General features: G+C 38.3%; 1 protein-coding gene across 1 annotated transcript in view; it reads left to right on the forward strand.

The window, feature by feature from the left end:
* Nucleotides 1-24,531, forward strand: part of smid (nuclear valosin-containing protein-like smid) — a 63,727-nt gene that overhangs the window by 25,697 nt on the left and 13,499 nt on the right. The window contains exon 10 of the mRNA XM_066743874.1: nt 15,879-16,100. Coding sequence (XP_066599971.1) covers nt 15,879-16,100 — 222 coding nt within the window. The remainder of the gene's footprint in view (nt 1-15,878; nt 16,101-24,531) is intronic.

The raw sequence follows: 24,531 nt of genomic DNA on the forward strand, positions 1-24,531 counted from the left end.
CGGATGCAAGCATCCCTGAACGTGTTGGTAAGTCTGCGGACGGATGGTGCGAAGCCCGTCCATCCGTATATCACTATCACTGGTCTAACCCCTTAACCATTTTTAATTCAAAATAGGAAATTCAACAACTGGGACTCTTTAGGGTTATGCTAACCTCGCTACCTTGGAAAAATAGTAAAAAGCGTTATTTATAATATCCAGGCTCTTAGGTGTAGAAATCTGTTTTTTTTTGTTTGTTTGGAAGAATATGCTCTAAAAGTTTTGTTAGAGAAGGTTTTTCATGACTTTTTACATAGAAAGTTATTAATGATCAATTGTAAAAGATTGTGTTACTCTTATGCTTATTAGTAATTATAGTATCTCAGGCTAATCTGGTCAATACATACTTCAAATAAATTGTGTACAAAATTAAATTTCCTATAATTTGGTACATGAAGGATGATTTTAGGTCGAAAATAGACATAGATAGAAAGCACTAAATCTAATTAATCTAAGTTCATAATTTTGTTTCACGAAGGAAACACATTATTTATGACGGTTCATATGTGAGAAAATAAGATTAATCTAGTATCTTTTCATCTTATTGCTTAAAAGAAAATATTTTTAAACTTGTTTCCATACTAGTATTGAGATAAGCTGTTAAAGTTGACGACGCATTTTTCTTATCGCGATGTCCAAGATAAGTGTATTTCGTAGGTGAAGTACATTATTTAAGTTATAATATAATAATTTTTATGACTATTAGCTTTTTCTTTTTCACTAGTGAACTAGGCATATATAAAGAACGATTAGCTCTGATTCTTGTATTGATTTATAACTAATCACCTCTGATTCGGAATACTTTTTATCCATATGCTTCTTTTTCTCTCTCTTCAAATTGTCATTTTATTACTAGACTGTGGACTTTGAAACAAATATACAACCTTGTTTAAAAATTTATCATTTTTAAAGAAACATTAAAATTTTAGTTCATCCGATTTTTTATTTTTCCCGTATCAGTTAGTAACAAATTACTAAATAATTTATATTAAACAAGACAATTTTAAAAGATACGCTTTGAAAAATGTTATATTTGCATATAAATGGGTAGTTTAATTATAACAAGAGGTAAATCCACTTTATTATTACTTAAAAAAAATGAATTCGAGACGATATATGCATTATGTTGATTTATTATTGGAATATATACAGAAGCCGTTTTCGCAAAAGTATATTTGTAGTAGGCAAAAAAAATAGAAGCTGATAGTTTTTGTAGATATTAAAAGTTCTCTAATAGCAATATTATACCACAAAAAACAAGCTTCGCTTGTAAAAAAAGGACGGCAGGTACATAAGTCGTCTCTAACATGATTAATACAGTAATATAAAATATTTTAAGTACAAAAAATAGTGAAATCTAACTGTTAGGCAAGTATAAATTTTTACCATGGCGAAAATTGAAATTTGGAAAAAAGTAATTAGTAACACATAAATGACTTGCCGGGCCCGTTGTATGCAATCATATTAAATAGCTGCATTTTAAACTTACGAGAAGCAACGCTTATATTGCAAGATAGCAACTTACACATGAATATTACGGGCCCGGCAAGTAACTTTTGTGTTACTATTTACTTTTTTCCAAATTTCAATTTTCACCATGGTAAAAATTTATACTTGCCTAACAGTTAGATTTCACTATTTTTTTTTAATTAAAATATTTTATATTACTATATTAATCATGTTAGAGAAGACTTATGTACTTGCCTTCTTTTTTTACAAGCGAAGCTTTTTATTGTGGAATCTTATAACGTTTTATAAGAATATAGGAATTAAAACTAAACAATTGTCTTAACTAATTCAATCTAACAAAAAATTTTCCAATGTTCTCATCATTTCATAATGTAAAGCTTCAATTCAAGATATTAATTTATTAATCTATTAACACTAGATTTACGGACGTTGATTAGACCTATTTTTACCAAAGTGAGATAATTTGAATAATACACGAAAATTGCAGTTTAATATATAGAAATTAGTTCTACTTTAAATTAGATGAAAGAGATTTATTATTAAAAAATTTATTGAAAACATTTTTTACATATAAATTATGATTTTGAAATACCTTTGAATGAGTCAAATTGGCTCAGTCCGTAAATCTAGTATTAAATAAAATACAAAATATTACAATGATGGATTCTTATCGTAATTACACTTTTAGAGGCTTTAAACATAGTTTTCAATGACTGTTTGAATTATATTTCCAACATTTTATACCAAAAATCACCATAAAGCTCTTCGCTTTCAAAAATTTGCTTCTAAATATACCTCTAAATCCACCTTTTTCTTAGGTGTTACTCTCACTATCAAATTTTTATTATGGCTCTTTCTCTGGTAAACTAGTGCCATTTATATATTCTTATGATTAATATAAATTGTAAAATATATACCAGTTAATGCAATGGAAGCCTATGTTTTTTAGGTATACTGCTTTCAGCTTCCTGAATTTATACACTATATACTCTATTACATGTGAAATATTGAAATCATGAAATCTCTTCATATTTATACATCTAAATGATTTTATTATAAATTTCATCAACTATATGATTTCTAAATCCATAATTGTATACCTAAAATCACCTGCAAGCCCTTCAATCTCAAGGATTTTCTTATGACTTGACTTATTTTTTCACTTTTTTCTTAACTGTTACTCCCAATATCAACTATGAATCAGGGATCTTTTTCAAACAAACTAGTGCCATTTGTATTTTGTTTTCATTAATATAAACTAAAAAATACACAAATTAATGCAATGGAGCCTCTCTTTTTCAGATATATTGCTTTCAGTTTCCTAAATTTATTCACTGTATATTCTATCGCATGGAAAATATTAAACTGATGAATTCATTTCATTGTTTCATTTTGAGATGATGTTATCATTGTATTTATTATTTAATTTATATATATATATATATATATATATATATATATATATATATATTTCAAAGAGTTTATGCCCAAAATCACCTGCAAGCCTTTCACTATCAAGAATTGGCTTCCAATTTTTTTAATTTCTCCACCTTTTCCTTAGGGTTAACTTTTAACATTAACTTGGTATAATGGCTCTTTCTATGGCAAATTGGTATCATTTCTGACTTCTTTTATTTAATATTAGAGCTCAAGCCTGCACAATGTGACACAATAAACACATTATTATAATTCAATCTGAAATAAAATCTCACTACTAAGTACCAAAATATATTGTTACGCGGCAAAAATCCTAGTGATAAAACTTGCCGCGTAGAGCAAAATACTAGATACTCTATAAACGGTATTTTGGGACGATACGATACTACTAAAATTAATACGCGATAAACTACACGACTATATTCGAATACTCTGTAACGTTATTCCCGTCAGTGTGAGGGGCCACTCACACTACGGGTTTTCCCATTACCTTCGCCCGGCCTTATTTATCGGTATCAGGGCGCCAGTTGGTCAGTTGGGTGGCCAACAAACCTACGGTATCATTTGAGTCTTTCGACTCCATTTTCTATGCATCTTATACGCCCCTGCGGCCATGCATTTGGACGGTAGCGGTAGCGAGGGTCGCTCAGTATGCTAGGTCGTGGAGAGAGGGGAGGGTTCTTTGCGGAAGTCCGAGCCTCGCAGACCTATCTGCTGAGGGGCATACATTTATCCCTCACCACCCACACACAGGTGGTGGTGAGGAGTGCGGGAACATGTGGTATCATTGCCAAGCATAGAGTTTGCCAGGAGCGGACCACCACGGAGGCAATGTTCGCGGCCCGTCCAGCCATAGCGCAAGCCTAGGGAATTACGGAGGGCACCGGGATACATTCCAATGGGCTAACTACGCCCCTGCACAAATCACTATGCATTGGCCGCTATCCAGTCATGACGTACGTGCAGACTGACCTACAGCACACGCCTCACGTACGCGAACGGACCCATGGCTGTCTGAGTGCCGCGTCACACGCTCATCAGCACGCACGGACTCATCAGCACAGTCCCATGGTCGCGTTCCGACTGCCTGCTATGGCAGTCTGCGCACGACATTCGCGCAGCCTGCTTGAAACGCGAAACCAGCGTTCAAGTCAGACTCGATGTTCTATCTCCCCTCCTCGTGGGGACTTATAGACACGGTCATTCTTTTTAAGACTCCCCGAGGCCGCTTCTCCTTATCTCAGGTTGCCTGGGTTGTTTGGCATGGCCCTGCCTTACTTCTCAGGGTAACCTGGACATCGTTTACTGGAGCGCCGGTCTTTTCATCCGGGCCTCTGCCTGTCAACGGGGTCTATCCTTGATGTTAGCTATAATCCACTCGTGAGCCTATCTCACGAGTCGGTAACGTAGGGATTAATAATATCCACTGTTCGGTAGCTTTTATACTTTTTATTCGGTATCTCGCATACGTAACGGGGAACATCGTTACATACCCCCCTCTGTAACGGAGGTTTCGACCCGAAGCCGAAAGCGCCCGAACACGAGTTCGTTTTTCGCTGCCACGCCCAAGCGTGCAGTGATGCACTTCAGTCTGGGTTTACTGTTGCGGTAGCTCAGGCTTGTATGGCTTGATGTCTGTCGTAGACATTTTGCCAGTGACGTTTCCAGTCAAATCAGACAATTCTACAACTGTCTCCGATAACTTTTTCGCAATCATAAACGGTCCACCGAATGGTTTGTTCAGTGCAGCCGATATGTGTTTTGCGGCATTCGAGAGCTGTCGGTTGCGAACTAAGACTAACTCGCCAACCTTATAGTACTTTTCACGACGACATAGATTATACGGTCTTGCCTGTCGTTCGGGCGCTTCTTCGAGAGCATACTTGAAAACTTTTCTGAGTGTTTCCAAGCGTTTCATGCGTGCCAACCACTTTTCTGTCGGTTGCTGCATGATTTCGGTATCGCCTTCTAATTCACGTCGCGTCGACCTTGCCGATTCTGGTTCTCTACCCAGATTAGCGAATGCAGGTGTAGCTTGCAGTGAACCATGATGGGCAGTATTAAATGCAAATCTAAATGCATCCGAATGCTGATCCCACTCTCGATGATCAGAATCGAGAAAGGCCCTCATCATCATCTTCAGGCTTCTATTCACCCTTTCGGTGGGGTTTGCCTGGGGATGATATGGAGGTGTCGTGGTTTGCCTCATACCCGTTAATTGTAATAAAGCAGTTACGTCTTTATTTACAAATTCGGTACCATTGTCGGTAACTAAAACTTTTGGTGTACCCCATCTATGAATCACTAAGTTTTCGATAGCTTCTGCAATCTTTTTGCCGTTAGCGCGTCGAAGTGGAGCTACTTCGATCCATTTTGTGTATAGGTCTTGGATTACCAACACATACGAGAACCCTTGTTTACTTGGCGTCAGTGAGCCCATAATATCTGCCGATATCACAGTCCATGGCTGTTCAACAATTCGACGTCCCATGAAGCCGACGGGAGCTTGTTCTTCTATCTTGCAACGCTGACATTCGTCACAGTGACTGACGTAAGCCGTTACATCTTTGAACATACCTGGACAGAAGTAATTTATCGAAAGGCGTTTATATGTACGATCGATACCTTGATGGCTGTCTTGCGGTAACTTATGGCATTCTTCGAGCACTTTCTGCCTGTACTCCCTGGGTATCACCAGTTTCCAAGCATCAAGATCTTCGAGCTCAGCATCTGCCAAATCTGAACGTCGTTGATGATACATCAACTCTCCATCTAATATCCAATCAAGAAATTTTCCTGGCGTTCTTTGGATGTCCTTTACGCGCTTTAAATACCACGCATCCTTGGTATCGGCGTAAGATGGTAGCAAAGCATTTAAACTTTCCGGTGCTCTTGACAAAGCATCAGGAACATGATTTAAAGCTCCTTTACGATGTACGATCGTAAAATCGTATTCCATCAAGGCGAGAGCCCAACGAGCAAGTCTTCCAGATGGATCTTTTAAGTTATGCAACCATCGGAGACTGCTGTGATCAGTAATTACAGTGAAGTGGTAACCCTCAAGGTAACATCGAAACTTCCTTATCGATCACACCACTGCCAAGCATTCTTGCTCGGTTACGGTATACTTTCTTTCGGGATCCGCAAGCGCTTTACTCGCGTAGGCGAGATTACTCTTTCTTGACCTTCGATAACTTGTGTCAAAACAGCACCTAAGCCAACATTGCTAGCATCGGTCTGAAATGCAAACGGGATCGAAAAATCTGGGCATGCAAGCGTTGGCGCGCTTGTCAAACATCCTTTCAGCGCGTCGAATGCTGACTGCTGATTGGCTGTCCATTCCCATGGCTGATTTTTCTTTGTCAATTTCGTTAGCGGTTCAGCAACTGTTGCAAATTCTGGAATGAATCTTCTATACCAAGATGCCATTCCCAAGAATCTACGAATTTGCTTTAAATTCTTCGGTATCGGGCACGTGATTACGGCTTCTGTTTTCGCCGAATCCACGCGAAGACCTTGACAGTCTACGATAAATCCGAGATATTTTGCTTCCGTTCTACAGAAGAAACTTTTCTCCCTATTTATCGTCAGCTCAGTTTGCCTTAACTTTTCGATAACTTTATCCAACCATAATAAGTGTTCGTCAAATGTTTTGGTGACAATGATAATGTCATCCAAATAGACGAATACATGTGGATAAAATTCGGGACCCAATAATTTATCCAGAGCACGCTGGAATATTGCGGGAGCATTAGTTAATCCATAAGGCATTCGCTTAAATTGAAATAAGCCTCTGCCTGGAACAATAAAAAAGCCGTGATACCACGTGACTTTTCTGCTAGCGGTACCTGCCAATAAGCTTGACTCAAGTCGAGCTTTGTTAAATAATTGGCCTGTCCTAACTCATCTAGGATCACAGCCATGTTCGGTAATGGGTACGCATCCTTTTTAGTTACAGCGTTAACGCGCCGGAGATCCACACAAAAGCGGAGCTTGCCATTGGCTTTCTTCGCTATTACTACCGGGCTCGCCCAATCACTTTGCGACGGTTCGATAATGCCATTGGTTAGCATATCGTCAACCTCTTGCCACATAGCTTGGCGGATTTTATCCGTGCACCTATGAGCTCGCTGTCTGATTGGCTCGCGATCTTGCACGTCAATTATGACTGCCGGTAACTTTGAAATTCCAGGTTTTCCAGAAATGGGGGGCAGTTTAATTTCTAGAAACTCTTTTAATTTCTTAGCGTTATCATTATCGGGAACCATTAAGCCGTTATTCACCACTACACAGTTTAGTGATTCGGCATTCGAGAACCAATTTTTATTTTGAGGTTTTTCCTTGTAAGCCCATTCTCCCGTGGAGAAGTCCACGACAACATGAGCATCTTGTAGGAATTCAAGTCCCAAAATAAAATCACTCGACAAGAAAGGCAACCATAGTGTGTCAACTATAGTTGTCTTCCCCTCAAGAAATATCGGGATCTTGGCGGACTCAATTACTTTACATGTATAATTGTTGCCAACGGTAACTCTTAAGGGTTCTATTTTATTGGCTTGTATACCAATTGAATTAAACAATTCAATGGCTACTTTGCCTGCAAACGTGCGTGAGGCTCCCGAGTCCACCAGCGCACGCAGCTTTTCCCCTTGTACGGTGATTGTGGTGTAGAATGCTAGTTTCCTAGATATATCGCCAAACGTCGTAATTACTATATCAGTAATATCACCGACCGGTAACTTATCGACCGATTGATCATCGTTCGAATTTTCGGTAGCAACCACTCGAGCGCTTGTGTCCTCTGAGTGTTTGTTTACATTCTCCGTCTCCAACATAACATGTTGGTCTGTGAGAAGTCGCGGGAGCGATAATTATGGTTAATATTTACACATTGCTGTACTGAATATTTTCAACATAATTATCCGGGATTATATTATCTTGGTTTTCACCCAAGATTTTCGGTATCATGTTTTTACGCTCTTGGAGTGTCGTAACATTCTCGGAAAATTTTACGAACTCCTCTTGGCGATTTTTGAACAGCATTTAGGGCACTCCGCTGTAGAAACCCCTTTGCTGCCACATCGGTAACAGAACATTGTTCTCTGCTCTTTACACGCACTTCAACTGTGTCCAGCTTTCCCGCAATTAAAGCAGTTAGCGCTCGGGCCCGGTTGTTTACGTTTTGAGCCCTGCCGGCTGTTATTGTTGCCAGCTGCCTTATCTAACGAAGGTTTCGACTTGGAACTGGTTCTTTGTCGGTTCCTTGTTGATTTGAAGGCTTTCAAATGCTCTTCGTTATCATTCGAATCCTCCGTTGTTGATTCGTCGGTATCAGAGCTGGATGTTTTATCCACTTCTAGGGCACGCACACCGTGTCGCCTAGACTCTCGGGATCTTCCATGACTGCCGGTATATGCCAACTCAGGAACTAAGCTTTCCTCAGGCGCGGCAGGTGGACGGTATTTTAATGACGGCCTATAAGCGGCTTCGAAATTGGGCGCCAACCGCTCGAATTCTCGATACGTCATGTATTTGTGTATAGCAATACCTCTTCTATACACCGGTAACATATTCTTGTGCGCGATAGCGATTTGGCTCCAATCCGATCTTTCTCTGCCTATTTTCCGAATATACGACTGTATAGTCTGCAAATAGGCTCGCACAGGTTCGTTAGCACCCTGAGTTCTTGTTAGAAGCTCAGTCTCTAGTTCTTCCTCCCATGTTTGTGATCTGAAAGAAGACCTTAAGGCGGAATTAATGTCAGACCAGGTTGAGAATTCGTTATCCTCCAACCACATCCTCGCCACACCTGTTAGGATGTGGGGAAAGACGTCAACAAGGTCGGAATCTCTTACCCTGAGAAGGTTCAGGACGGCATCGGTTCGATAAATATAACTCTTAACCGCCTCCGTTCCATCGCCCGCAAAGGTTAAGTTTGACCTCTGGAGAGATTCGAGAACACGCCAACGGGGCATACAGTCATCCCCTTGACCGGTAGACTTTCCAGGTTTTCCCTTCAGGATCCTCGTCCTGAAGGCCCCCTGGAATATTTCAGCCGAAGCATCGTCCGATGTCGGTTGAGATTCAGGATCATCACTCGGCCTTGTCACTGTCAACAAAGGTTGACCCTGATTGGCCGATGCCGGTAGAGCGGCCGCGGTCGGCCTCTAGCGCGCTTTTCGGTAGCCGGAGCAGCTGCTACTGCTGCTTCCTCGGTATCAGTCTTATTTTTCAGCAGCTTGTCAAAAGCCTGCTGGACTTGAGAAATGAAATCTTGGAAAAACCCTTCCAGTTTTTCCATTCTCTCGTCTAGACTCGAGATCTTCTCCAGGTTTGCCTGGGAAGCATCAATAGCTGTCGTTTCTGCGAACTCATCAGAGTCGCCCGACTCGGTACTCCTCTTCCGTCCTGTGGACTCAGCCATCTACGTATCAATAATAGTGCTTGTTCGTGTGCTCAGTCCAAGGGTTGTCGCTGGAGTGATCCGGCAAAATTTTGTTTTGCCCCGTGAGCCGTCCGTTGGATAGGTTACCCCCACCCGAGCTTTTGGACATACGCTGACGATCTAAGTGATTTTCGTATTCTCACTTATCGCTTCTGCTCGATAACAATCGCCTTTCGATTAATCGAATTTCGATCTAGGCGTTCGATAGCTGTGCTTCATCTACGGGTCGCTAGATGGCAGCACTAGGATCGAGATTATCGATCTCTAGTACCATCGATCACAACAGACGGCAGCACTTCGACGAATTATTGATTCGTCTTGCCGTCGATTACCTCTAGATGGCAGTACTGGTAACATTTTTCAACAGAGGGTCTACGTGTGGTCTCTGTTTCACCTCGTCCTGAAAACATTGGCCTTTACTGGCTCAAGCCCATCAATTTTGTTTTTGTTTTGGATGGATAGGAAAGGAATGAAAAGGAAGGAAAATAGGATGGAAAATTGATGGGAAATTCACCGAGGTATACGGTAGCGTGCGGGATCGTACGATTTCTCGTACCGATAACATTTCGGTAGCTTGCAGGAGAAGTATTTCTAGGGCTCGACTAACTGCGAAACCCTATCAATACAAATCTCCTTACGAGCCGCTTTCGTCTTTAGCGGCTTCGAAGGATTTTCCTTCGGTGGGGTTACCACCTGGAGAACTGCCTTCGGAGTCGCCTCGGAAAGCCGTGGTTGGGCGTGTACTTTCCCACGCTCGGTTCTGCGTTTTGCCGCGATTACCTTACGTGGTACGTTCGTACCCGCTTTCGCCACGTATGGACTGATTGTTTCCCAATGCGGCCCACAGGCAGGGCAGGTGCGCAACGTTTTCCCGGTGCACCCACACCCCTTACACAAAGCATCCGTAACCGGTGTAGGACACTCGGAAAACCGATGGCCCTTACCCTTGCAATTCCAGCATACACGTATGCCGAAATTGCCGGTAGCGCGCGTGGCCACAGGATCGGAAGGCTTCTCCTTCTTCACCGGTGGTGCTGGAGTCACCTTAGGCGGTAACGGCTGCTTTGCTCCATTTGAAGGCTTGACGGACGCCATAGCTGGGTATGACGGTCGCTTCGTCTCCGGAACCGCTACCGCTGTCTCCCGCTGGACCTCCCTGACCCGCTTACGCTCCTTTCGGGAGAGCTTACGGACAGGGGTGCTCAGCACAGGTGCCTTGGCCACCTCGACCGCTGCCACGACTTCGTGGTAGAGGTCCAGGTCCGCTCGGAAGAGAGCAGCCAGCAACTCCACTAGACTACGTCTAGGAAGACCCTGACTTCTCCCCTCCATAGGCGTCGGGGTTACCGAACGCATCCTGCAATGTCGCTGCATTAATTCGCTGAGTGCTTGCGTACCCAGCTCCTCATGCCTAGACTCCACAGAGTGTTTCGATACCCCCTCGGTAACAGATGGGCTACCAGCCACCTCGATAACAGTAACGCAGGTTGGCGTTTGACGGACAACCTGCGCCACGGGAACGGGATCGGATGCGGGACCCTCAGGCGGGCCCGCAGTAGACGGGGAAGCCAGAAGGGCATCCTCGTCGAGGATGTCCAGCGCCATAGGCGCTGGGCCGGGACCGACGTTAACGACGGCAGTCGTGGTCGAGGCCGAGGCGTTTGGAGATGCCATTGTAAGAGGCAGGAGAGAGCAAGGAAGGCTGAGAGAGAGAGAGAGAGACGGAGAGAACTATTGTTCTGTTGGGATCCAGGGTAGGATGAGGTGCGAGGCGACTTGCCGGTACGCGGAGCGTTAGCGAGGCGCTATCATCTGTTGCCAAATTTCCGATTCTGCACTTAATTCGGTAATTATGTTTGGCAACATCTCGATAGCTGGCTAATTGAACTGCTCTGACAGTTAGCCGGTCGGGCTCCGCCAGGCAGCATGGCTCAGCTCAGCCGGTCGACTTGTTTACAACAAGCGCTCAGCTGTCACTTGCCAAGTCAAGCAGCCTTTTCGATAGCGTTAGATTTTAACACGGGCGAATATAATATTAAATTATATTGGCGCCCGTGGTTCTCATCCAATTATCCGTTAGCTTAGCATGGGTTGTTCGAATTCTACATAAAAACGTCAATTCGATCAGGCTATCAATTCTTAACAGAAATTGATCCCTTTTACAACCAGATGATTTTTCCTTCTTTTTCAGCGTTTTCGAGCCTCCAGAAAATAGTCGGCCACCTATTCCCTGAAAACTCCAACACTTCCGGTAACTTCTCGGACTTGTGGATTATTCGTTCGCCGAATAATTAATCTATAATCAGAAACCACGTTGGGCGCCATTTGTAACGTTATTTCCGTCAGTGTGAGGGGCCACTCACACTGCGGGTTTTCCCATTACCTTCGCCCGTCCTTATTTATCGGTATCAGGGCGCCAGTTTGTCAGTTGGGTGGCCAACAACCCTACGGTATCATTTGAGTCTTTCGACTGCATTTTCTATGCATCTTATACGGCCCTGCGGCCATGCATTTGGACGGTAGCGGTAGCCAGGGTCGCTCAGTATGCTAGGTCGTGGAGAGAGGGGAGGGTTCATTGCGGAAGTCCGAGCCTCGCAGACCTATCTGCTGAGGGGCATATATTTATCCCTCACCACCCACACACAGGTGGTGGTGAGGAGTGCGGGTACATGCGGTATCATTGCCAAGCATAGAGTTTGCCAGGAGCGGACCACCACGGAGGCAATGTTCGCGGCCCGTCCAGCAATAGCGCAAGCCTATGGAATTATGGAGGACACCGGGACACATTCCAACGGGCTAACTACGCCCCTGCACAACCCACTATGCATTGGCCGGTATCCAGTCATGACGTACGTGCAGGCTGGCCTATAGCACACGCCTCACGTACTCGAACGGACCCATGGCAGTCTGAGTGCCGCGTCACGCGCTCACCAGCACGCACGGACATATCAGCACAGTCCCATGGTCGCGTTCCGACTGCCTGCTATGGCAGTCTGCGCACGACATTCGCGCAGCCTGCTTGAAGCGTGTAACCAGCGTTCAAGTCAGACTCGATGTTCTATCTCCCCTCCTCGTGGGGACTTATAGACACGGTCATTCTTTTTTGGGGACTCCCCGAGGCCGCTTCTCCTTATCTCAGGTTGCCTGGGTTGTTTGGCATGGCCCTGCCTTACTTCTCAGGGTAACCTGGACATCGTTTACTGGAGCGCCGGTCTTTTCATCCGGGCCTCTGCCTGTCAACGGGGTCTATCCTTGACGTTAGCTATAATCCACTCGTGAGCCTATCTCACGAGTCGGTAACGTAGGGATTAATAATATCCACTGTTCGGTAGCGTTTATGTTCTTTATTCGGTATCTCGTATACGTAACAGGGAACTTCGTTACAGTACTTACCCTCGAGACACTGCCGTGTCTCTTAATTTACTCATACAACTCTTCTGTAAAGAGCTACAAAGTCTATTTTTCAATATTATTATAAGCAACAAAAATATAAGTATTTATAATTTTGATGATTTTTATTTATAAGTTTGAGAAACCGACTTTGCAATACCCTTGAGAATAGTCAAAAGAGTAAATTTAGTGTCTACAAGAATGTTTATATTCCTCATAGTTTGTAAGATAAACTTGAATAGAGAGAGTTTTAGTCGCTCATTGCATCCCTTTAATCTGAAACAATATAATTAATAATAACCATAAGTGTATCAAAGGTTTTGCAGTTTCTTCTTTACAACTCTCAATATAAAAATGTTCAGGAAACCTTCTGATACCAAACTTTTAGAATATTTTTCCGATTAAAAGTATGAAAACACCTTTCTTCATCTAATAGGAATCGAGATATTCCAATTTAGCCTCCTTTCAAGATGTCGACGTTAGCACAGCCCATAGGTATTCTAGTATTTTAAATTTCTGTTTTCAATGATAAAAATTTAATAATGGAACACAATTCGAAACCAATGGATTTAATGTGTTCTTTTTGTTTACTAATTTGACTGGACTATATTACAAACTCGAACGCGCTGGGGATATGGTGGAACATGAACAAAAACTTCCTGCGTAGTTTTAGATTTGTAAAAGTAAATATAACGACTTAAAATCCTTAATCAATAATTGAGGGCTTGGAAAGCATAACGCGACTCGCGCTCGAAGTAGCCTAGCTTGGTATGCAAGAGAGAGAATAACGTTTACTCACCGTAACGAATGTAATATTTCAAGTAAATTTCCAATATTTTCAAATCTCGATTTCTCAGCTGATAATAGTCGGATTGACTTCTTTTTCATGGCAAAATATTCGTGAAATTTCAGCGCTTCTGGCTATTTCAGACATATAATTAAATTGTCATAATAATTATTAAAAACAATGAATAAGGTTTACTCATCGTAGAGCTTAAAAACCAAATTATAAATTTCATGTTTTTACAATATATCTATTGCATCTAAGGTTCCCATTTATAACCCCGGACACATTAGACATATTGAAATAAACACTGTTATTATTGAAAATAGTTTTACAGGAGCAATGATATTATTAATTTATTTATTAAAATTATAAATACCCCTATTGAATTTCTTTGGAATTCGCTTGAAAGAGAATGATGTGCGGGGAAAAGAGGACGGGATGGCAAGCCTAAATTTGCATCAAACTTATCTTATAAATCGATAAGCAACATATTTAATAGGTAGAAAATGTAATGAATTTAATAATATTCTTGACAAATTGATGATACATCTGGAATCATCAGAAGCGCTGAAAATTCACAAATATTTTGCAACAGAAAAAGTCAATCCGACTATTATTAACTGAGAATTTGCAATTTGAAAATATTGGAAATTTAGTCGAAATATTACATTCGTTGCAGTAAGTAGACATTATCCCCTCTCTTGCGTACTAGGCTGGGCTACCTCGAGCGCGAGTCGCGTTAGCTTTCCAAGCCCTCAATTTATTTTCTAGAATCAATTGTAGAAAAAAATGAACACTTCTATTCTTAACATTTTCATTATACGCTATTAATGTTATTCTTGGTATCAATTAGCTTAAGGAAATATCTTGAGCGGCAAAAAAGTACTGACAAATTATTTTCTACAATTTTAGAAATTTAAATATTTTTATAGGGACCGAGTTGGTTCGTATTGATCTGCTTAATTGACGTAATGACTTGTTTTTTCAATTAAAAACATAGTTGGACATTAATAATTATATTTTATTTCCTATCAATAATTTAGAAAAAGAAGCCTTTACGACGCTTCACCAAACTTCAGTATGATTTGAGAGCAAAAAGAAAGAAATTTTCTTAAAAATGTAGAAGATTATTTCGAAAAACTTTTACATTTATAGGATCATTTGTTTCTCTTAGTCTCAAATTACTCGCTGGACTTTAGAAAAGCTTTGTAAAGGCTTTCCTTTTCTAAATTATTGATAGAAAATAAAATATAATTATTAATATCTGATTTTTCATTTAATCCAAAAAACAAGCCTTTACTTCAATTAAGCGGATCAATATGAACCAACATGGTCCCTATGGAAATATTTAAATTTCTAAAATTGTAGAAAATAATTTGAAAGTACTTTTTTGTCGCTCAATGTATCACCTTAAGAATAGCGGTAATCATAATTTGTATAAGGTCAAATTGACTCCGAATGCTCTCCGATCATGAAAAAGTAGATATTACTTCGAAAAGTTAAATAGAATAACAATTCAATAATAAGGGTAAATTAACATTAAATTAAAACAAATATCCGCGTTTATAACGTTAAAAAATATGACATAGTTGAGTTTTTTTCACTCCCTCCCCCCCCTTTTCCTTTTCGCATTATTAATTTATAAAAAACGAAAATCCCGCAATGTCAGCTTAGTTAAAGGTTATTTAGAAGTTACTCAAGATTTTAATACTTACTCTTGTAGCTTACCTCAAGTGCTTTCTGAAACATTGTAATAATATATTATTCTATCGATATGTTTACGAGATTGGTATAGACTTGAATCAAAACTACTTATGCTGATATCACTTTTAGCACCCTCTATTGATAATATTCCAGTAAAATATTTTACAAACATGGTCTCATGCCTAAACCAAAGATGCAAGTTTTTGCACTTCTACAGCCAATCCACATTCACACATCTCACGTAGATATACTATTATTCTGCGTATATGTACCCCTTTTCATTCATCTTATTGGCTGTAAAAATTAGAAATTACCACCACGGCCATAAGCCCTGTCAACTATTATCATGCATGCTGATTCGCGATTTCCTTCTTAGAATAGAAGTGGGTCAATTTCCCATATAGCCGTAGAGCTCATAGTTGACATTGAAATGTTAAGACTTAATAAAGAAGATTTTCTAAAAAGAAGCTTCCATCTTTATACAATTACTAATAATTTTGTATACTTTTCGGTTTTCTAAAGCACAAAGATTATTTGTGACAATTTATTGTGAATCTCATATTATATAATTATTTTATTCCTAACTTTAATAAATGTTTCTAACAGAATGGAACCAAACCAAAATTAGCAGCAGACGTTGATCTGGCAGTTATTGGTGCAGATGTGAAATGTGATGGTTACACCGGTGCTGATCTAGCAGCGTTGGTAAGAGAAGCTGGGGTAGAATCATTGAGGGAAATAATGTCTGGAACCTCTACAAAGGCTGTAATATCCATGCGTCATTTCGTTACCGCTTTCAATAAAATACGTCCATCAGTTCATGAAAAGGTAAGGTATAATTAATAACTCTAATCTTTTTAATAAATCGAGTTTTATTGTATAATTATAATTATCATAATTTTAAATAATATCTTTTGGTTAATCGTACTATACCACAAAAACCAAGCTTCACCTGTAAAAAAGAACAGTAAATGCATAAATCGTCTAGCGTAAATAATATATTAAAATAAAATATTCGAATTAAAGAAATTATTAAAATCCAAATGGTAGACAAGTATATACCCACAAAAAACAGACTTCGTCAGTAAAAAAAAGACGGCAAGTACATAAATCATCCAACATAAATAATATAGTGAAATAATATTTACAATTAAAAAAATTAGTGAAATCCAAATGTTAGGCAAGTATATATTTTTATCATGGCAAAAGTTGAAATTTTGAAAAAAATAGTAACACAAAAAAGTTACTTGCCATGCCCGTAATTTTCATACGTAAGTCGTTATCTTACAATACAAGCGTTGCTTCTCATAATTTCAAAATGTGATTATTTTATGCCATTGCGTACAACGGATCCGGCAAGTCATTTTTTGTGTTACTATTTTTTTCAAAATTTCAACTTTTGCCATGATAAAAATATATACTTGCCTAACATTTGGATTTCACTAATTTTTTAATTGTAAATATTATTTCACTATATTATTTATGTTGGATGATTTATGTACTTGCCGTCTTTTTTTTACTGACGAAGTCTGTTTTTTGTGGGATTTCATAACGTTTTTTAAGAATATAGTATGTTTAATCTTGAGGAGCTACTACGCATGTAGGAACTCCCTATTTGGAAATAAATATACACACACTTAAGGGAAGAAGCCCGAAGGCATGAAAAACCCTTTTTTATTCCAATTATCAAGTTCACAAAATCAAATAGCACAATTCTTACGTAATTAACACAGCTTATAACCTTTCATACTTTTTAGCGGTTTATCTTTCGATTTTTATTAGATCACATTCATAAAGCGATATAAAATTTCCTTGCAGCCGGGCTGCATCCTTGCTTGTTTCAATTCTTCCATCGTAAGCTTAAAGTAGCTGAGCTACAACGCCTTTGCATTTGCTTTGGTTATAAAAGAATTGATTAAAGGAAACCGGGTTCCTGTCACTTTCACATGAAGACCGGATCTTAGCCTTTCGCTGTAAATCAAACTTATCGGATAAGTTATTAATTTTTTATTATCAACCGGGTTGAACTGATACATCCGTTCCAGTGGACTGTTACCAAGATACTGACTTATTACAGAGCTGAAAACAAAAAACTCTCAATCTCTTTGGGTGGCAACTAATTTGCCCAACTAACATAATCGATTAATCGAATTAAGCTATTATTCATTCCTGTTACTATAAGCAGAATCGAACATCCTCCCCCCGTTGAGAGCGATGCGATGAAATTTTTATTTACAATCAATTAGGGGGCAAATTGCCCTTATATTTCTCTTAATATTGCCTTTAGCAGTTCTTAATGTCACTACTCGCACTATTCCATCATCACCAGAATGAACTTCCAATACTCTTCCCATCGACCAATGCATACAAGTCTGGTTTTTCTTAATTAATAATACTACAGATCCAATCGTAACATCCTTTCCCGGATATAACCATTTACTCCGTTTTTGTAATTCGCTTAAATATTCAGTTTGCCATCTTCTCCAAAAATCTAAACGTATCTTTTGGATTATCCGCCATGAATTTAGTCGATTATCCGGGATACAAGAAACATCGGATTCTGGCATCCCAATCAACGGCTTTCCTATGAGCAAATGTGCCGGTGTTAAAGATAATGGATCATTTGGATCGAAAGAAATAGGACATAAGGGCCTAGAATTTAAAATTGCTTCTATTTCAACGGCAAAGGTGTTTAATTCCTCTAAAGTGAGTAATCTGTCACCAACGACACGCTTAAAGTGATGCTTAAACGATTTTACGTCCGCTTCCCATAAACCTCCAAAATGGGGCGATAGCGGTGGATTGAAATGCCAATGTACTTTATTCTTTAAGATATATTCATCTTTTTTACTCTTAAATTCTTTCGATTCTAATAAAGCATATACATTCCTTAATTCTCTATTCGCTCCTACGAAATTAGTTCCCTTATCAGTATAGATATTCGCGAGCATACTTCTTCTTCCGCTAAACCTTCGTAAAGCCGCTATAAAAGCATCCGAATCCCGAGTCAAAATCTAAGATCTACTATAATCCTAAACGATTCTATCAAAAGGATAATTTAGAATTATACCAGACGTTATTTTGTATACAAACCAAATCCTACAAAAGTCTGAAAAGTATCGGAAAGTGAACAATTCAGCAGTGTTTAGAATTCAATAAGATTTCTAAAATCCTGCACAATCCTTTTTAAGTCTTCCGGTAGACTTGATAGTGGAGAATCTAGGATTTAGATTCTTAATACGCTAGGCTTTCATAAATCTTTAGATTAATTAAATATTAAGCCTATATAACTCTGTATGTTATTATATTTTAAAGTGTACACTGCAAATCTTAAGTTTATTGTTTTCATGCACACATAAATGCATTCATTTCTTGTAATCATTTCCGATTCACTTCAAGGGGTGTTATTTCTATAATACACTATGAAACGTATAGTTTTACATGTTTTGAAACAAAAAATACTTTCGAACATTAAGGCGAAACCTATACAGTTATACTTACACTGTATCAAATTGTACCTCTCCTTTATGCTTTAAATTATTTCAACTTATACGTATAGATTAATGTACAATGTACATTGCATTGGCATGAAAGGTTTTATAATTTTACAGCATATATATATATGTATTTATTTGATTTTTATATGTATATATATAGTCATAACGTACCTTTGAACTGAACTATTTAATTTTTCCTGGTGAAAAAATCTTATCATCCTTGACGGGATTCGAACCTGGGACCCTGTGAATACTAATCCAGCATTTAACTCACTCGGCTGTTTGCTACTTAATAAAGTATAGGCTTAAAATTGAACTTTTAAGGGTTCCACGCGTAAAAACGGACAGATTTCAGAGTGTCAGAATATAACTATGACAACATATTTGTTAATTTAAATGTTTATTGCAATTGTTAACGGTGTTATAAATTTCTAGCAATCTATTTTTCTTATATTTTTAAAAAATGTGTTTATCCCTTCGGAAATGTTATTTAATCCTTAAAATAAATCTAAATCAGTAATTGGTTGCTTCATTTATTGCATGTATATATATCACGATATAACATGTAAACTTTTAAGCGTTAAGAGGGCTATAAAAGAATAGCAATTTGTTTAATCTTAAGAAATCCTGAAAAAGTCTATTGGAAGATTTTATAAGGTCTAAAAAGGATCAAATAAGATTTTTAAGGATCGAAGAAGATTTGACTACATTAAAAGTCTTCTAAGACCTTACTGGAGGATTATTTAGGTTTAGTTAGAATTAAAATAGGATTTTTAAGGATTTAAATGGTATTGTAGAAGTACAAAGGATTATTTCAGAACTCTTTAGGGTTTTTTTAGAACTGAGGGAGACTTAAAATTTTGACTCGAGAAGACAATTCACTTACAATTTCGATGTGTACCGCCTTGGATGCCATGCATATGAACACACACCCATATTCTTTTATTCGATTTTTATTTCGATATTTTCTTTCCTTTACACACATAGGTCCGAAAAAATCTATACCAGTGTGAAAAAAAGGGTATAGATATTTCTACACGTGATACAGATAAATCAGCCATTCTATAATCATTTGGTTTAACATTAAATCTGATACATCGGACGCAACTGCGTACGATCTTTCGAACCTGGTTCTTTCCATCCAAAATCCAAAATCGATGTCTTATTGAATACAACGTGGTCTGCACCCCAGCATGATAATATCTCTCATGATATTCCCTAATGATCAAATCGGTAAGATGACTACGCGCAGGTAATAGAATAGAATGCTTTTTTTTTTTTTGAGATGTAGGTATATTAGCATTTCTTAATCTTCCCCCTATACATATTAATTCATCGTTATTCAAGAAAGGATTTAATGAAGCTAATCGATTTTCTTTAATTACTCGTGCTTCTCTTAAACATTTTAATTCGGTATTAAATCGCTCGGTTTGAATAATTTTTATTCTAATTTCTGCTTGTTTAATCACTTCGTTGCTTAAAACTCCTCGATTTTTATTTACTTTAACGAAACGCATACAGTATGCTATAACTCTAATTAACTTTGAATATGAAGAAAACCGCTCGATAATTTTAATTCTATCTTTTTCAGTTAAAAAACACATCTTAACTCTTTCTCCTTCATCATTCTGTTTATAAACTATAATTGATGGGGGCCATGAACTTTCTTGCTGTTTGAGCCAAGCAGGCCCTTCGAACCATGTTTTATTTTTCAGAAATTCATTTGTCATTTGCCCTCTTGATAAGCAATCCGCTGGGTTTTCTTGCGTTTGAACATGATTCCACTCGACAGTCTCTCTTAACGATTGTATCTCTCTTACACGATTTGCCTCGTAAGTTTTCAATATCAACGGCGATTTGTTTATCCGATGCAACACTATGGTAGAGTCACATCAAAACACTATTTTTTCAATTCGAATTTTCATTAGAGATCGGATCTCTTCATATAGACGCACGAGCGTTAAAGCACCATTCAATTCTATTCGGGGAATACTGATTTCCTTTAAAGATGCCACTCGTGACTTAGAGCAAATTAATCGAGTTATTACATGGCCTCCTGAACCTATAGATTTTAAATATAAACAAGCCCCATATCCCAACCTGCTAGCATCACAAAATCCATGTATTTGAATTTCCCGTGCTGAATCTACAAATAAATATCGTTTGACTGTCAGCTCACTCAATAATGCTAATTGCCTGGCAAATACTGACCATTTCTCCTTTAACGCTAAGCTTAACGTCTCATCCCAATGAACTTTGTTTTTCCAACATTCTTGCACTATAATTTTCGCCATAAACGTTATTGGACCTAATAGTCCGATTGGATCATAGATTTTAGCTACTTCTGACAATATAATTCGTTTGGTGATTTTTTCTGTTATATCTATAGATTGGACCTTATATGAAAATTCATCTTTCGCTGCATTCCAAAATACTCCTAACGTTTTTTTTATAATTGTCTCGTCTTTTAAAAATTCAATATCTGACATTTTTTCGCCAGCAAATTCAATCGCCTGATGATTATTAGACGCCCATTTACGAATTTTAAATCCCCCCTTTCTTAACAATGCTATTAGTTCTTCTCTTATTAACATAATTTCCTGCAATGTATCAGCACCCGTCAATAAGTCATCAAGATATAAATTTTCTTTTAATACTTTCGCACCTATGGGATACTTATCGCTTTCATCCTCAGCCAACTGCTTTAAAGTACGTATGGCTAAAAAGAGGAAGAAGATACTCTAAAAGTCACAGTTTCAAGTTCAAAAGTTCGTATTTCACCCTGATGGAACCATATTAATCTCTGATAGCGCCTGTCATCAGAATGAACCAGAATTTGCCTGTACATTTTCTCAATGTCAGCTGTAGTCATATACTTGCTCAAACGAATGCGAACCAAATGTTCGAACAACTTGTTCTGTATAACTGGTCCTGTTAATAAAACGTCATTTAATGATACGCCTTTATCCCCCTTGGCTGACGCATCGAACACAACTCTAACCTTTGTAGTAATACTTTCATTCTTTATCACCGCGTGATAAGGCAAATAATATCTTTCTTCTAATTTAGAATTCGCGAGTGCCATATGCCCCTTATCTATATACTCTTGCATGACGTTCCAATATTCTTTAGCCACATCAGAGTCATTTTTGAATCTACGAATAAATCCGTAAAACCTTCTCATGGCGATTGCCTTAGTATTTCCTAAATCCGGTCTGTTCTCCTTGAAATGTAATCGAACAATATATCTACCTTCGCATATTCCGAGTGGTATTCAATTTGTAATGTATTTCGCATTCATCTGAGACAATCTTATTTCGTTCTTTCTGCTCTACACTTGGCGCTGCGAAACACTGCATTATGGTAGCCAATCTACAAATTTCTTCCATCTTCTGTTCTTTACTTGAAACTTCTCCTACTATCACCCAGCCTATTAACGTTTTTTGAACATAAAGATCACAATCATTCCTGAATAAATTTAATTGGCCCACACTCAATAATGATAACGTAGCACCCAAACCTATAAGAAGATCCACTCTTTGTAGCAAATGAAACTGAGGATCCGCGAGCTTAATATTTGAAGGAATTCTAACATCCTCACGAGGGAAAACTTCACTAGGAATAAAACCAGAAATATGCGGTACTATTAAACATGTCAAGCCTTTCCTAAATTGACCGTGAATCGATTGAAAAGTTATTTTTGCTATTCCTTTTGCTGTAGTGCGCATATTGTCAATAGCATTGATCGTAAAATCACATGTTTCAACGCGCAAATTAAGCTTACGAGCCATGCCTTCTGTTAAGAAGTTCGCAGTTGCACAGGTATCCATCAATGCTCGACAGTTGATTAACTTTCCTGTAGAGCTTATTAATTTTACTTCAGCAGTCATTATCAATTGTGAAAAAGCACGTGTCGCGATCGCTTGCATTGCGACTGCATTACGTCTATTATTATTCTCTTGATTTGCCTTGTCCACGGAAGAGCACTCAATTTTGCTTTTTTTTATCTAAATAATAAGATTCTTCCCTAACTTTATCCCGTTGTAAAGAAGTATGATGGAAACAATTGCATATTCTACATTTGATCGAAGAGCAAGGATTATGATGATTACGTAAACAATTTTTACAAACTCCTAATTTTTAAATTTTTTCCCATCTCTGAGCGATCGTCATTTTATTGTATAATGGACATCTATATACAGCGTGTCTGTCTTTTTGGCATAAGATACAATTTTGTTTATAAACTGCGGTTACCATGACGCACGTATCCCCGCTTCTTCTTATTTTATACTGATAATTTTGCTATATATTGCTCGTGTTTCTTTTGTGATTTTTTTCATTTTCCATAATGTTTAACTTGAATGCTGTTCCGGCCACAAAATTATATAAATTTTTCAACGAAGGAAACTCATTCAAACTTAAAGTTTCCTCCCATCTGGAGCGAATATTTAAAGGAAATGATCTTTCTATTAACCTTATTAAAATATGCTCGTCTATCTGTATACCTAGAATTGCCAATACGTTTGTGTGTTGTTTTAAACTATCAACTGCTTGTGTTAATTCCATGCTAGTATTTCTAATTTGAGTAGGTATATCAATAATTGCATCCAAATGCTTGCTTATTAATATTCTCTTTTTTTCGTAAATTTCGACCAGCAAATTCCATGCCAATTTATAACCAGCATCACTTGCATCGTAAACTGCTATTTTATTTAAAGCGCCTCCTTTGACAGAGTCCTTTAAATATAAGAACTTTTGTAGGTCAGTGATATCCTCTCTAGAGTCTATCATCGTGACGAACGTGTTCTTGTAAGATAACCATTGCTCTATGTCACCTGAAAATTTAGGAAGCTGCGCGACCGGCAATTTAATCCTTTTAACCGGCTCATTTCGTAATGCTTCTAAGGAACTATTGACTGACTTTTCTGAATTACTGCAAGTGCCTATATTTAACATCCTATTCATTTTGCTAGCCAGACTATAATACCGATCCTGAACTTCTAGCATGTCCTCGAAATGATCATCACTGGGCTCAAGAATTTCTAACTCATCATGCAAGTCCTCATAATTTTTGAAATGATCTTAAAAATGCTCGAATCTTAAACGTATATTAATATGATCCAAGTTATCATTATCGACCACGTTGTTTAATATAGTGATTTGTGCTTTCAATGTAGCTCGTTTTTGAGTTATAAATTTAATTCTATCGTTACGCTCCATTGTTTTGCTCTGATTTTTCAACTCTATTCTTTTAATCTAATGCTGGGGTGAGAACCGATCTTACACTAAATCTATTCGTTCTTATAAACTGACTGTAAGCATAAAATATATGAATATTAATCTTATATAAATTTCGCTCGCCGTTTCGTTGTTGACTGCTCTCCTTTCTTTGATTTTCGTGTCGTGGTGGCCTTGACATCTCCTCGATGTCCGTTTTACGTGAAGTACGTTGCGCCGCTCACCGCTGTTACTTGATCTCCGTTGACTCGAATTGTAGTAGGTTATGTTGCCAACCGCTATCTTATCGATGTGAAGCTAACCTTTGATTTTCCATCTGTTGCCAACCACTATCTTCTCGATGTCGTTACGTTAATGATCTGGTCCGTGAATACCTCACTGTAGGCACCAAATGTTTAATTTTTAGGAGCTACTACGCATATAGGAATTCCCTATTTGGAAATAAATATACACACACTTAAGGGAAAAAGCCCGATGGCATAAAAAACCCTTTTTTATTCCAATTATCAAGTTCACAAAATCAA

Source organism: Prorops nasuta, unplaced genomic scaffold, assembly GCF_024137725.1.
Source record: "Prorops nasuta isolate Cenicafe-Biocafe unplaced genomic scaffold, Cenicafe_Pnas_1.2 PNAS00034, whole genome shotgun sequence".
In the NCBI taxonomy this organism is placed as follows: domain Eukaryota; kingdom Metazoa; phylum Arthropoda; class Insecta; order Hymenoptera; family Bethylidae; genus Prorops; species Prorops nasuta.